Raw genomic sequence first — 14361 nt, 5'->3', positions numbered from 1 at the left:
CATGCTTGGCCAGTCCATCACTTTTACCCTCAGCCTCTTCAACAAAGCAGTGGTCGTCTTAGAGGTGTGTTTGGGGTCATTATCATGCTGGAACACTGACCTGTGACCCAGTTTCCGGAGGGAGGGGATCATGCTCTGCTTCAGTATTTCACAGAACATATTGGAGTTCATCTGTCCCTCAATGAAATGTAACTCCCCAACACCTGCTGCACTCATGCAGCCCCAGACCATGGCATTTCCACCACCATGCTTGACTGTAGGCACGACACACTTATCTTTGTACTCCTCACCTAACTGCCCCCACACATGCTTGAGACCATCTGAACCAAACAAATTAATCTTGGTCTCATCAGACCATAGGGCATGGTTCCAGTAATCCATGTCTTTTGTTGACATGTCTTCAGCAAGCTGTTTGCGGGCTTTCTTGTGTACAGACTTCAGAAGAGGCTTCCTTCTGGGGTGACCGCCATGCAGACCAGTTTGATGTAGTGTGTGGCGTATGGTCTGAGCACTGACAGGCTGACCCCCCACCTCTTCAATCTCTGCAGCAACGCTGACAGCACTTCTTTCAAAGACAGCTTTTGGATGTGACGCTGAGCACGTGCACTCAGCTTCTTTGGACGACCAACGCAAGGTCTGTTCTGAGTGGACGCTGCACTTTTACAATGCTGGATGATCTTGGCCACTGTGCTGCAGCTCAGTTTCAGGGTGTTGGCCATCTTCTTGCAGCCTTGGTCATCTTCATGTAGGGCAACAATTCGTATTTTAAGATCCTCAGAGAGTTCTTTGCCATGAGGTGCCATGTTGGAACTTTCAGTGAGCAGTATGAGAGAGTGTGAGAGCTGTACTACAAAACTGAACACACCTGCTCCCTATGCCCACCTGAGACCTAGTAACACTAACAGTCACATGACATTTTGGAGGGAAAATGACAAGCAGTGCTCAATTTGGTCATTTAGGGGTGTTGCCGGTGGTTTAGACATTAATGGCTGTATATTGAGTAATACTGAAGGAAGAATAAATTTACACTGTTATATAAGCTGCACACAGACGACTTTTCATTGTGTCAAAGTGTCATTTTGTCAGTGTTGTCCCAAGAAAAGATACTTATCATAGAAATGTGAGGGGTGTACTCACTTTTGTGATACACTGTATACCTGCGCCTGAAGTAGGCCTGTTTTCATAATTATAATCCCAAACTGAAGAACAGTAGTGACATTTAAATCTAGGCTTATGCACTCATGCAACTGTGACGTGGCCGTGTGAGACCCGGACTAATTCGGATTATGACAAAAGCAAAATATGCGACTTTTCCCAAAAAAACCCTTTAAACTGGTTCAGCTATGCAGAGCATTCCAGTATAACTCTGCTGCTCCTCCAGAGAGCTCTCACGGTAGGTCTTAGAGGTTCTATCAATGATAAAGAAGCAAACTGTTCTCTGTTTTTCTGACTGAGATTAGATAAAACTGCTGTTGCTTTTCACTCTAATGAGCCAATTTTCTTCACAGTGCTACGAAGAGTTGCCAACAGACACCTGGACCTAATAGACTGACTGTTTGCCCCTCAGGCAAGATGGTGCAGGAAATTTGCGTTTTCTTATTTTCTTTCACAGCCCTTGGTGTGCTTCAAATCATGAACACGGTTCCAGCATTTCAAGAGTAAGTCTTCACTTTTTTTTCTATTAATGACTTTTCCAAATGGGAAACAGCCGGACTGCACAGCTAGCTCAGTTTATGGATCATATGCATCAACATGGCGAGTCATTTTTATTAATATAGCACCTCTAAATTCAACCAAAGCCAACAGACGTGCTGCACAAACCAAGCATGTCAAAAATACTTAAACAAATGTATTAATGGAGCAAGACATTAAGACAGGGCAGATCAACAAGTCACACATTTCAATGGACCTTTAGAAGACTCTGTACAGTACAGTGGTGAACGGTGGGAGAAGATCTTATAAGTAGGTGGGCTCTTAATTAATTTGGTGCCCACCACAGAAAAGGCATCACCCTGTAATCTCAAGCAAGACTGGGAAATAGATAACAGATGCCCGAAGATCTTCTAGAAGAACTATAAAAGTGATAGTGGTAGTTTTACTGTATCCTGTGCTGGTAACCAGTGAAGGGAGGTCAGAACTGGACAACTAGCTGCTGTGGTTTGGACCAGACAGAGTTCTCCAAGACTGAAGATGAGATGTGACTGTTACCATATCTATGTTTGGTCTGAACAGGGACAAGAGTTGGGATTGCATGTTTTGGGGGGTGTTTATCACTGTCTGCCACCAGGGGGCAATAAGAGCATTTAGAACTAGTGATTCACATCCCAGTAGCCTGTGGTGCTCTAAGCTTAAAATTATAAAACACAGCATTTTGAGAAGCAGTTCTGAGAGGCAAAAAAGAACAGAGAGGCTCCTAGAGAAAAAGTGACTTCAAAAAAAAGTTAAAATCAGTTAAACTGAGTTAGACCGATTTCATGTCATGCTAACACGCTAACTACGCTGATTATGAGATTGTTTTGTGTTCGGTCTTTAAAGTCGAGGAGCATTCAGAGAACAGGAGTGTATTTGTGCCGTGACTGTTGGTGTTTTGCTGTTCATATGACCAGACAAAGCTCCAGAGCAACCTTTAACCACATAGTGGGATTACTGGGGTTGTTGGAAATGTCATACGATGTCAGGTCTGGAGTATATTTGCACAGATTAAAACCTGTTTTACAGAGGTTTTAGCACCATGGAAAGCCAGGTCATAGAGTCATCTGCAAATAACACTGTATCTGCACTGCGGCCTCCAACCATGAGTCTATATTTACAACACTGTCCCTCTGAACTGATCTCTTTTGGGAAGCACAGACAGTGTACTTACACAAATGAATGGGAATCGATAGAAAAATGGCCCGGTTGTAATTTGCCTACTAATTTAACAATGTACTGTTGAACCTGCAGGCCTACAGTCATCATGCAGACTGGACTTGGTGTCTTACTGGTCGTTTTCCTCCTCATCTACCTCGCCACCCGCTACAATCCACCAAAGGATCTTTTGTTCTATGGTATGAGTTTCGTCATCACTAATCACTAATCTCTCGATTCTTTCAGTTGCTCTCAAGATATCTCAAACACCAATAAGCCATGCCTACTGTTCCATACGTCACCTGGAATTTGTTCTGTCCAATGAGAAATGTCAGAAATCTTTAGCGAGACAGAAAACAAAGTTTTATTTAGTAACAGGGGAAGGTAGGTCACACATCTACATGAAAGGCTCTCATTGTGTATTCATTTAGCAAAGCAGATTACCTTGATCAGGATCTTTGGAAAGCTGTGACCCAAACTGGCATTCCAGTGGAATGACTCACCACCAGAACGTAAGAACCTGCACTGCCTGGCATCCCAGTTCATGCTGTACCCGGTTTTAGGACACAACACAGACAGCATAGCCTACTGCAATTATGTCGCTATTATACACCAATCAGCCACCAGCCTAATACTGTGTAGATCCTGTCGATGCATGGACTCTACAAGAGCTCTGAAGGTGTCCTGAGGTATCTGGCATTAAGACCAAAATGTCAGCAGCAGATCCTGTATGTTATAAGAAGGGACTTCCATAAGCCTCCATTGCTGAGCTTTAGGTGCCCATGATCCTCAGTTGTCCATCCTTGAAGCACTTCTGGTAGGTACTGACCACTGCATACTGGGAGAGAACACCCCACAAGACCTGCCTGATGTTCGGGAGATGTTCTGACCCAGTCATTGTCTAGAACATCACAGTCTGGTTCTTGTCAAAGTGTCTCAGATTCTTAGCTTGTCCATTTTTCCTGCTTCATCACCTTCGAGAACTGACTGTTCACTCACTGCCTAATATGTAGATCCAGTCCTTGACAGGAGTCAATGGAGCCTGCCAGTGTTTTTAATGTATTGGCTCATCAGTGTATAGTGACTGTACCATTTCCCCTGCATTTCCCCAGCCGTAACACTGATATACGAGGTGGTGTTATTTCTACAGCAGCTTCAGTGTAAGATGGCTCAAAGTCACCTGGTGCACCGCAGAACGTAATGCTAATCCCCTGCTAGGATGGGGGAATCGATAGAGCCTATCTCACCTGTTAGCTAGGTAAGCTAAACCAAGCCCTCCTGGGGATTAGAGGGGCATATCTCCAGCAGAATGAGGCAGAAAGAGTCAGACAGAGAGAATGCTCCTATCAGGCAGTATATCAGTGCTCAGCAGAGCCGTCTCACACACCGGCAGCGCGGCTCTTCTCTGCTCGACCTCATATCAGCTAGGCCCTCCATCAGATACTTGTGGATGCCAGCATAAGGACAGTTGACAACATCTGTTCTCGCAATTCAACCATGAAATTGAACATCGAGGAGATATCTGCACAAATCTGTCGCACAAGCCCCACACTTCTGTTCTTGCTTGTGCTCTGTCACTTTCTTTTTCTTGTGTTTGCGTGATGTGATGAAAAAGACCTTCAGCCTTGTTTTTTGTTTGTTTTCGCTGAATTTGGGATGTAAACATGCATCTGGTTCGAGTGGCCGTTTGTGATAATATTCAGTAAAATAAGTACTTGTTTTTTTCAGTAAAAAGCAACATTTGCAGGTCATATTCAAACATGAGTCAAAAAAAGAAATAGTGCAAACAGTTGTTGTCGATAATGGCAAGATAATGACAAGGCAAGGCATGTTTATTTGTATAGCGCCCTCTATACACAGTGCTTTAAAGAAACACAGAAAAATACAGTGATATTAAAAAAGCATTAAAAAATTCCAACCTTCAAGAATTGACATAGTTTAAGATAACATGCTCGAGTCATTTTTTAGCACCTTGAGAGAAAGAGCAACAGAGTTTCACAATTTCACCCACAACTGACTAAAAACTACCGACGTCATTCCCACATAATCAATCAGATAATCAAGAGTTGAGACACGCTCCACAGCACCACCGCACCAGCTCACAGACGCCTGTGCCGGCCAACATCACTTGAAAGTAATGAGGCGAGAGAGCGCCATGTACCTACCTGGAAAATTGTGCTCTCTCTGACTCTGGACACTGATTGCATGGCTTTGGGATTCAAACTCGTGACCCCCCGGGCCATGGTGGCAGCGTATTAGTCTGCTGCACAATCTACTTCTCTGGGCATATCGTGGATATCATCAGTGCTTAAAGAACACTGACCAACTGCACGCTTCATAAAAGAGAGTGTAATTAGTGCTTATTAATTGGCTGTTTAATTGGAGGTGCAGCACATTAAGAATAGAAAAAATTCAAGTATATGAACAGCAGTTTTGAGGAATCTGCTGCTACTGATGGAATTTGTCTGCATGCTTAAATAGTGTGATAAATATCGTATATAGTGTAATGATGTTTATTGCCTGCCTTTGTTGTGGAGTCCATGCCTCGATGGGTCAAAGCTGATTTTTTTTTACTGATTTGGACATTAGTCCTGTGGTTTTAATGTTATGGCTGATCGATGTGAACATATCCTCTCAGCTCACAGACATCATTAAGCCTTTGCCGCAGTGCAAGAAATCAATAGCTGGTAAAATAATGAAGAATGTGGTCGGTGGTCACTGTGTCGGAGGGGTCATTGCGATTAGGTCTCACAATAAAATTAAGCCACTGGGTTTCGTCTGGAAATAGTCCTGCTCTGAGTTACGGGGATGAATTTAGCTGTTTGTGGAGCAGGTGTAGGCCTATTGATAAAAGCTACAATCATTTATTTTGAGAATTTGAAAAGAGCTGTGAAAGAGCGTAATTACACCGAAGACAGTCGCCTTTCTCTCTAAACCCCTGAATAACAGTAATTGGTATAACTGCAAAGCCAAGAGCTTTTGAATATCTCTCATTTCCTCAATTCCACTATTGTTTGAATCTAAGCCAACCTTTGCACTGACGTGTTTCACAATGTAGAGTCTGCCAAAACCTCTTATAACAACAGCATATTAACCCCAAGCACGTCCCATTATACCACTATAACAGCTCTTAACATTTATACCAACAGAAGTAACATAAGAACTTCAGACTGAAGGTCTGTCCGGTTGTGAAACCGATGTCTTCCTCTCCACAGTGTTCGCAGAGTTTTCCTTCACCTGTGTCATCGACATCGTAAGCGCTCTGGAATACGACGGCTTTATCTCGGGATACATGGACTTCTACCAGAAGGTGGTCAGTATCACGGTCAGGCCCAAGCTTCACTTGCGATGTTCTCTGAGCTCCGTCTGATGTTGGCTTGCCTGTCCTCCAGGGGGAGCCATACCTCGGGTCAGCATATGCCATCATGATGTGTTACTGGGATGGGATAGTGCACTTCATCATGTACCTGGTGTTGATCCGCCGCATGTCCGGCAGGTTGGGACTGTCTGGTGTTCAAAGTTGGCTCTTTTAGCTTCTTGTTGCACTGAAGCTTTTGACTAATGTGCTGATCGTACACAGAGTGGGTCGGTGGTTCTGAGCCAGTTCTGATGAATCTCCTTTTCTTTCCAGGAAGCCTTACCGCAATCTGGGCCTCTTCTGGGCTGGATCACTGTTAGCCAACATGTCTGTGTTTTTGGTGGGGATAGTTGTTGGTGAGTAAACATGCACTACATGTCCAAATGTTTGTGCACACTCCTTCTAATAAACGCATTCAGCTACTTTAATCTGCACCCATTGCTGACACAGATGTACATATGCACACACACAGCTTGTCTAGTCCCTGTAGAGAAATACTGCCAATAGAATAGGACTCTCTGGAGCAGATCAACATCATGAACCTATTGGGACCTGTGCTCTCTGGAATGATGGTGCTGCTCTTTTGAGATGAGTTGGGAATTGTGGATGAGGTGAGGTGGTACCTAAAACAATACTTTTGCTTTAGGTATTGTACGTTTTTAATGTTGAAGACTCTAAAACTGAAAAAGCATTTTTTTTAGCCATTACTTTCTTTACTGTATAGATGAATGTGTCAGATTGCGACACTGCTGTGAATCAAATTGTGATTTAATTATCCTCTAACATTGAGTGGAAAAAGGCAGAACAAATACATACAGGAAAAATTAATAATTCTACACTCGGAATTCACATTAATATAATCTCACAGGACGCATTTTTTAAGTTTCTATGAAAATGTTCCTGTACTGTAATTGGACTGCAGGTAAATATGGCTCAGACATCTATCCTGCCTTCTGGATCAACATGCCCTTCTTATTGCTGCCTATATGGGGAGCCATACACCTGTTCCAGAAACCCAGGGAGCTGCTAGTTGTTGCTGCATCTAAGGTAGGCTAATTATGTACTGTACGTTTATAATGACTGTGAAATTAAACTACACTATATGGACAAATGTTTGTGGACACCTATTCTATTGCATTCAGATACTTTAGGTTGCATCCACTACTCACACAGTGCAAATACATAGTTTTATTCCCTGCAGAGAGGTATTGTCAATACCTCCAAAATCTAGTAGGAAGCCTTCTTCTCTGAACAGTAGAGACAGTTACTCCAACAGAAGCAGAATCAACTCTTTTTAACACCCTTTCAGAAGAAACAATGAATGAGCAGTTGTCCCAATACTTTTGTCCATATGGTGTAATTCATGTGTCAGACAAAGGTCTAAATATCCTGATGGTCATGTACTGTAGGCAGAACGTGAACAAAAGAAAGCTCTGATCTGGCGTCCTCTGGACCTTCTGCTCGTGATCTACCTTCTGGGCATCATGGCCTTCACACTTTTCAGAGGACTGGTGAGTCAAGGTTCTTAGACATCTTACTGGCCCATCTTTTGATGGTGCTGCCTTTGAGATGACCAGATTCTTAGACTCTAAGGAATACAAGAACTTTACCATTCACAGCTAAACGTTGATTTCTAGGCAACTGAGACGCCCAGAGTTCCTCAATAACAGTGCATTTGGTTGAGAAGTTAAATAAAGAATGCTTCAAGCTCAACCTTTAAGAAATGCGAAGCCTGAAGGCTGCTTTTTTGTTTTTCTCCATGTAGGCAGTTCTGGATTGCCCAATGGAAGTCTTCACAACGTATGTGAATCAGTATGAGCCATATTTGAAGGATCCCGCGGGCTTCCCCAAGGTTATGGTAAGAACATTTTGTTTGACTGAGGTTTCCTCGGCACAGTATCTGTACGTTTTCCAGTAATCTCATTTACACTGTGCAGATAACCACATCATCCTAACGCAGTCAAACAGAACGGCTCGGGGCGATCTCAGGGCTCGCTTTACCTCCAACCCCTTGTACCCAGAAATGCAGCAGCGATCAGATTACCATTATTCAGTATTAGCACACAGTATGAAGGGTGAACACCTCGGGAGATTCAGCCTCCCTCCGCTGTCACCCACTCTTTCTCTGTTGACGGTCCCGACCCACCTTGGTGTCAAACATGTTTTGGTTTTGTTTGGATCAGGGTTTAGTCGGGCCAACAGGTTATCAAGAGTCCTCTTTCTGGTTGGAGTCGAGGCGGGATGGCAGGCCATCGATCAGGCAGGAGCTGCACTGTGAGGACTTGATAAGCTAATCTTTCCCTCGAGTCCAGAATGAAGCCCTCTATTGAACCCCACACCCCACCCCACCAAACACACACATACACACACACACACACAGAGGAGATTACCTTGTGTAATGTGTGTGTGTGTGTGTGTGTGTGTGTGTTGAGAGATAAAGAGTGAACTGTATTGTTTATACAGTGTTAATGTGTGAAAACGTGGTACACTCACTAAATATTTCTGTAAATATTCACTGTTTGGAAAAAAGGGTTAGTGTACAGTAAATGTACATAACAAGAGTGGACGATATAACCAACACAATCACAATATTGTTATGAAATTATATATTCAGTGTTTTTTTGGGGAGGATTTTTGTGAAACTGCATGCATCATTTCAAAAGCCCAGCGTATGAAACGGCTTATAGAAACAAGCAGCTGGTTAGACTTTCATTTAGTTTTGCTATTTACATTAATTTAGTTTGGTTTTCCTCTTGTTTCTTTATTTTATTTTTTTCTCTGTTCCTCATAAATAGCAGAGACTCCACACTCTATACTCACTCTATACTTTAACGCTAATATGGTTAAACATGCTGTATATTAAGGTTGGGTGGTTTGACCAAAAATGTGTATCACTGTATTTTTTCATCATTTTTATTTTAAGATTGTAAACCTATAAAGACAGGCTTTGAGGCAGATCACTAGTCAGTTTTCAAAGTCAGTTTTACTGGCAAATAGTAAATGAATAAAATAAAATACTGTGATACATTATAAAAAACACACTGTTAAAAGTATCAAATCAAATCAAATTTATTTGTGTAGCTTTTTACAACTGTTGTTGTCACAAAGTAGTGATCGTAATTAGTAAAAGACAAGAAATCAACAAGACCCAAAGCAGCCAAAGACCACCGAGCAGGAGAACCTCTCTCAGAGCTGGAGGAAGAAACTTTGAGAGGAACCAAGACTCACAAAGAGGACCCGACCCGTCCTCCTCTGATCAGAACTATTAAAAAATTATTGATCAAAGTCACCAAACCATCTAAACTGCTGAATTGCTCAGGTGTGCAGCATGTTCATAATCATAATATAATAATCATGGTGTAGAATAACTTAATATAGTCATGGCAGTGATGGTCAGAGTGATGAGAGGAATGATGGGTAATGGTGGTGATATTAATAGTGGCAGATAGTTAAGAGTTCCTGTAGGTTTTATCATGGTCATTAGGCAGGAAGCAGTGGCAGGAGGGTGTGCAGCTGGTCTGGCATGTATAAAATCCTTGAGGAGCTTTTGGAGGTTCTTCAATTTGAAACTGTGGAGGAACCTCTTAAAGTGCTTTGAAGAACCTCCAAAAAAGGGTTTTTATAAGAAAAAGGTTCCTTGAAGGTTCCTCAAAGCACCTTAAGAGGTTTCCTTTACAGACTCTGCTGATTGACGACCTCTCCCAAAGATCTTATAGGACTTCTATTGTCTGCCTCTCCTCCGTGGTCACGGGTTTACTTTAAATTAGGCACAGTCCGCGGGACCTTCAGGAGCTTTTCTGTGATAGCCTACTGTCGCTAGCAACAGCATGCTAAGCATTTGAGCACAAAAACCTTGTATCTCCATTTTTGCTGTTTTTTACTTTTGTCCATAATATAAATCTGGCAGTTGTTCTTTATACTGTCTCATGAATTTATACTGTAATCATGAATTTCATGATGAATGGACCAATAGAAACGCTCCAAAATGAATCTTTTTACATTGACTTCCATTGAAAGTGAAGAAGGTTTTTTCCTCCTCATGTAAAGCTGCTGATCTGGAGATACAAGTTTTTTTTTGTGTCACAGTGACGGTATACTAGAGTTTTCTAGGAGTTTGGTGCATGTCTGTGTGTGTTTGTGTGTGTTTTGGGCTTCAGTTGCCCTTCTAAATCACTGATGCTGATAAACCACTGCAGACACATGCCCCGGCACAGCGCATACTCTCTCCACTGAGAACAGCAGGGCATATTTGATTGGCTCTCTCTCCCCTCCCCTCATTCATTAGGATTCATCAAGGCCACAGTGAAGTGTATAAGCAATTTTCCAAAGGTATATCTGGATCCCATTACTGTGGCAACATGACTTTCATGCTTCAGTAATTCACTTAGCGGGCCTTCGCTCAAAGTCGTCCGCTTGTTTCTTTCTCTTTACATACAAGTTGTTGCAATATAATGACTCTGATCGACAACACAATGACACGGGTTGGTGTGCGATGGCTCGGTAATGTGGCCGTGATTGTGAGCGAGGGAACTCAGCCCGGGCGCTCCTCTCGGTATGCTGAGGGAGTAGCTGAGCTGCAGAAGTGATGGTGCCCTTGAGGGTGAAGTTGAACTGCATTAATTTGTGATCAGAGCAGTGCAGAGCGGTGTAGGCCACACACAGAGCTGCTGCATGTTCTGAGCTGCACTGATCTCTGCTGTAGATGCTGCTGCTGCTGTTCCACGCCCTGCCCCTGCTGGGCTCCTTTGTGTACGGACTGATAACACCCGGCTGCACCTGGATGCTGGACTGGACCGTGTACGTCGCTGGTGCCATATTACAGGTGAAGTGGTGCACAGTACACAACCATGACTAAGCAAATCTGAGAGAAATAGACTATATGGACAAAAGTATTGGGACACCTGCTCATTTATTGTTTCTTTGCAATCAATGGCATTAGAGAGAGTTTATCCTGTAACTGTCTCTACTGTCCAAACATCTGGTTTTCTACTAGATTTTGGAAAAGCATTGCTGTCAAGATTTGCCTGCATTCAGCGACAAGAGCATTAGTGAGGTCAGGAGGTTAGATAATCACCACCTGACCTCATTCCCAGCTCTCCAGCTCATCCCAAAAGTATTGAATGAAACAACACCCATCATTCCAGAGAACACAGTTCCTCCACTGCTCCACAGCTCAGTGCTGGGAGTGTCCCTCTAGCCCACGCCTGGCATTAGGCAGCATGGTGCTAATAGGTTTATGTTTATAATTTTCTACTGCATGTATTTTATCATATACTAATATTCTGTTTGTCACCTGATGAGGCAGTAAGGTCACAGGCTGTTCGTGCTGTATTTAAGGGTTATATATACTACATTTTTCCACATTATACACATTACGATAGATATAATGCACTGCTGGCTGTGAAATACAATGAGGGTACATCCATATCTTGGCCTACCTAATATATCCCTAATATACACCAGACCGAAAATAAGACCAGGATGGAGAATTGTGTCCTGCTCCTTCTGTTTCATCTTGTCTATCCATTATAATCTGCTGTCTCCACCCACTGCGTTGTGTTTTAGTTTTTATGTTGTGTGGAAGGCAAGGTTGGAGTTTAATATCTATGGTGATGTTCTAGAAGAGAGGGCCATCAAACATTACTATGATCAAAGGCCTGGTCTGTAGGAGCTCATCTGGCTCCCTCTCGCTCTCAGTATGAGGGCAGAGCTGCCAGGGGAGTCAGCATTTCTAATCAAAGCAGCACACGCAACCATGCTCTCCTGCAGCCCCCGCTGTAGATGCTCGGCTGTAGATACTAATGAATGTGGCTGAACCTCAAAGTGGAAGAGGACAACATCATATTTCAGTCCCTACGTCTCAGCCTTTGAGCCATGTAGTGCATTTCTGACAGTCTGAACACTGGATCTGGGTTTTACTCTTAATACTTTTTAAAAATTTTATCATCTTCAATGTTGGGAAGAGTGAGAAACGGAAATTAGCTTCCTAATGAATCAGTGTCTGTCAGGAAGCCACCAAACAGCATGTAGGATTCTAAAGCCAGCTGTTTGAGTTGGATTGTGTGGGTTTAACTTTATCAATAGACAATCAGCCCTTATTTATTTAGCAGTTATCTTATTGGATAAAAAGATAAGAGACTGCATATTAAGCATATATGTTAATCGAAGAGAAAATTAGTAACTGTCAGAAAAACTGTTCTATTTGTAAACACAGGACTTGAATAGTGTTGACCTAGTCACATATATTAACTCAATAATATGCCTGTATAATGTAATACTTATAGGATAATTAAATTAACAAGCCTAAATGAATAAAGTCTCATAATTAATAATAAGTCTACATTTTAAGGGGTTAAATTATTATCCTACAATAAAAAGGTCATTATTGATAGACACTGATCTATTGACTGTCTCTATGCTACGTATTTACATCATTATATAAGTATGATTATGATAATTATCATATAATATTAAGCTTTTATTATGTAGTAGTTTAAGAATAATAGCTGTGTTTATGTTAATGAGATAAAATAATACAATCATGTTTATTAAAGCAGTTATTGGTGACCTGTGATCTAGTTAATGTCAGTACGTGACAAATCACACATTTAAGTACACAATTACAATTCCAAACCCTGACTGGATTACAGTTGGCTTGCACTGGTTTAACTTCACACGTAGCAACTCGATAATAAGCCTTTGTCATCTAGTAGTTATTAGATATGATATATATCAAATAGGTCATTATTAATTGAACATGTTTGGTTTGTGGCTCAGACCCTCCCTGTAGTTATTACTAGACACTAATGACTGTATAATAAACCTACAGTTTAGGGGGTAAATAGTATGAATATATAATAATAACTGATGATTCTGAACCCTGTGTTTAAGCAGATTTGCTTGGTGTAGTGTCAGCTTCATCATGTGTAGTAACAGTACTGGCCTTGTGTGGTCTCTGTTTGGATCTTCCCTGTAGACCCACTGGTGTCACATTGGAGCCAGTCTGCACCCACGCACAGCCGAGGCGTACCGCACGCCGGAGTCGACCCTGCTGCCTGTGCTCCTCCTTAACCTGCTGTACGCTGTGGGACCGCTGCTGCTGGCCCTGCGATGCACAGGGGACCCGGCCTACTTCCTGTCCACTGCACCTGTGGGTCAGGCTAACAATGAGAAGAAGTGGAGTTAAACCGGCCGCATCTCAGACAGGAATTGAAGCTGCTTTTCTAAAGATGAACACCACCGCTTCAAAAGAAGCAGAGCTGGGTTTTATGCACGCTGAAATACGCTCTCACTCTCTGTCTGTCTATCTTCTGAATTGAATAATACAATATAATGTAATTTTAATTATAATGTGAATCATTGCAATGGGAACTTCACATTTTAAGCAGTGTCATGCTGTTAAAGGGGAATTCCACCAATTTTTAAAAATGTACTGCACAAGTTAAAAATTCAGTTACTCATTTTGCTGTGGTTTGCTGTGAAACAGTGGTGGTGTTCAGAACCAGGGCTATGAGGAACTCAAATATAGCCATTCTAGGTATGCTAAACAACCAGTGAGTCTGTATATGTCCCATAAGTCTTTCTATGTAGCATTTCTTATGGTAAGACAGGTAATTCTGGGGAACGCCCTACACGTACCCCTCCATTTAAAAAGAAATCAATTAAAAATATATACATAAAAATATACAATATAATACATATAAAACAATTTCTCAAGCTAGGTATTTAGACGTATTTGGACATTTATTGGACCGTCAGGTTCCATTCACTGACACTGTGAACAATTCTGTCTCAGCAAGTTTCTGTAGAATGGAGAATTTCACAGCTAACCCACTCTGCATGACTATGTTTGTATATGAAAGACTGAATTATTCAGACATTTAGAAAAATCTGTGGGATTCCCCTTTAACTATACAGCTGCATATATACTGATGGTATCTCTTTTCCAGCGCTCAGCTCCTGAAACCATCCCCAGTTCTTTAGAGTCTGATTTTCATCTTTTCTCCAAAGAGCAACGCTTTAAAGATCTTTAAACCACACTTATGTCCAGCGCTGTAAGACAAGACCATTAACTGTGCCGTTTATTTAACCCCTGGCCTCTGAAACCACTTTATGAGGCAATTTGTGTCCACTCATCTGTTTAAGGTTATAGCCAA

The 14361-nt window shown here is 42.0% G+C and overlaps 1 protein-coding gene across 1 annotated transcript; it reads left to right on the top strand.

Annotated features, from left to right (window-relative positions):
• Positions 1–1557: 1557 nt before the first annotated feature.
• tm6sf2b (transmembrane 6 superfamily member 2b) lies at positions 1558–13391 on the top strand. The gene is made up of 10 exons (XM_072660602.1): positions 1558–1658; positions 2944–3047; positions 6063–6160; positions 6240–6343; positions 6479–6561; positions 7128–7252; positions 7615–7716; positions 7971–8063; positions 10908–11027; positions 13182–13391. The coding sequence occupies exons 1-10, from the start codon at positions 1573–1575 to the stop codon at positions 13389–13391; spliced, it is 1125 nt and encodes a 374-aa protein (XP_072516703.1). The 5' UTR covers positions 1558–1572.
• Positions 13392–14361: the final 970 nt, after the last annotated feature.

Source organism: Salminus brasiliensis, chromosome 17 (assembly GCF_030463535.1).
Source record: "Salminus brasiliensis chromosome 17, fSalBra1.hap2, whole genome shotgun sequence".
NCBI lineage: Eukaryota > Metazoa > Chordata > Actinopteri > Characiformes > Bryconidae > Salminus > Salminus brasiliensis.
The sequence above is the reverse complement of the archived record's forward strand: the minus strand, read 5'-3'. Positions and strand labels throughout refer to the sequence as shown.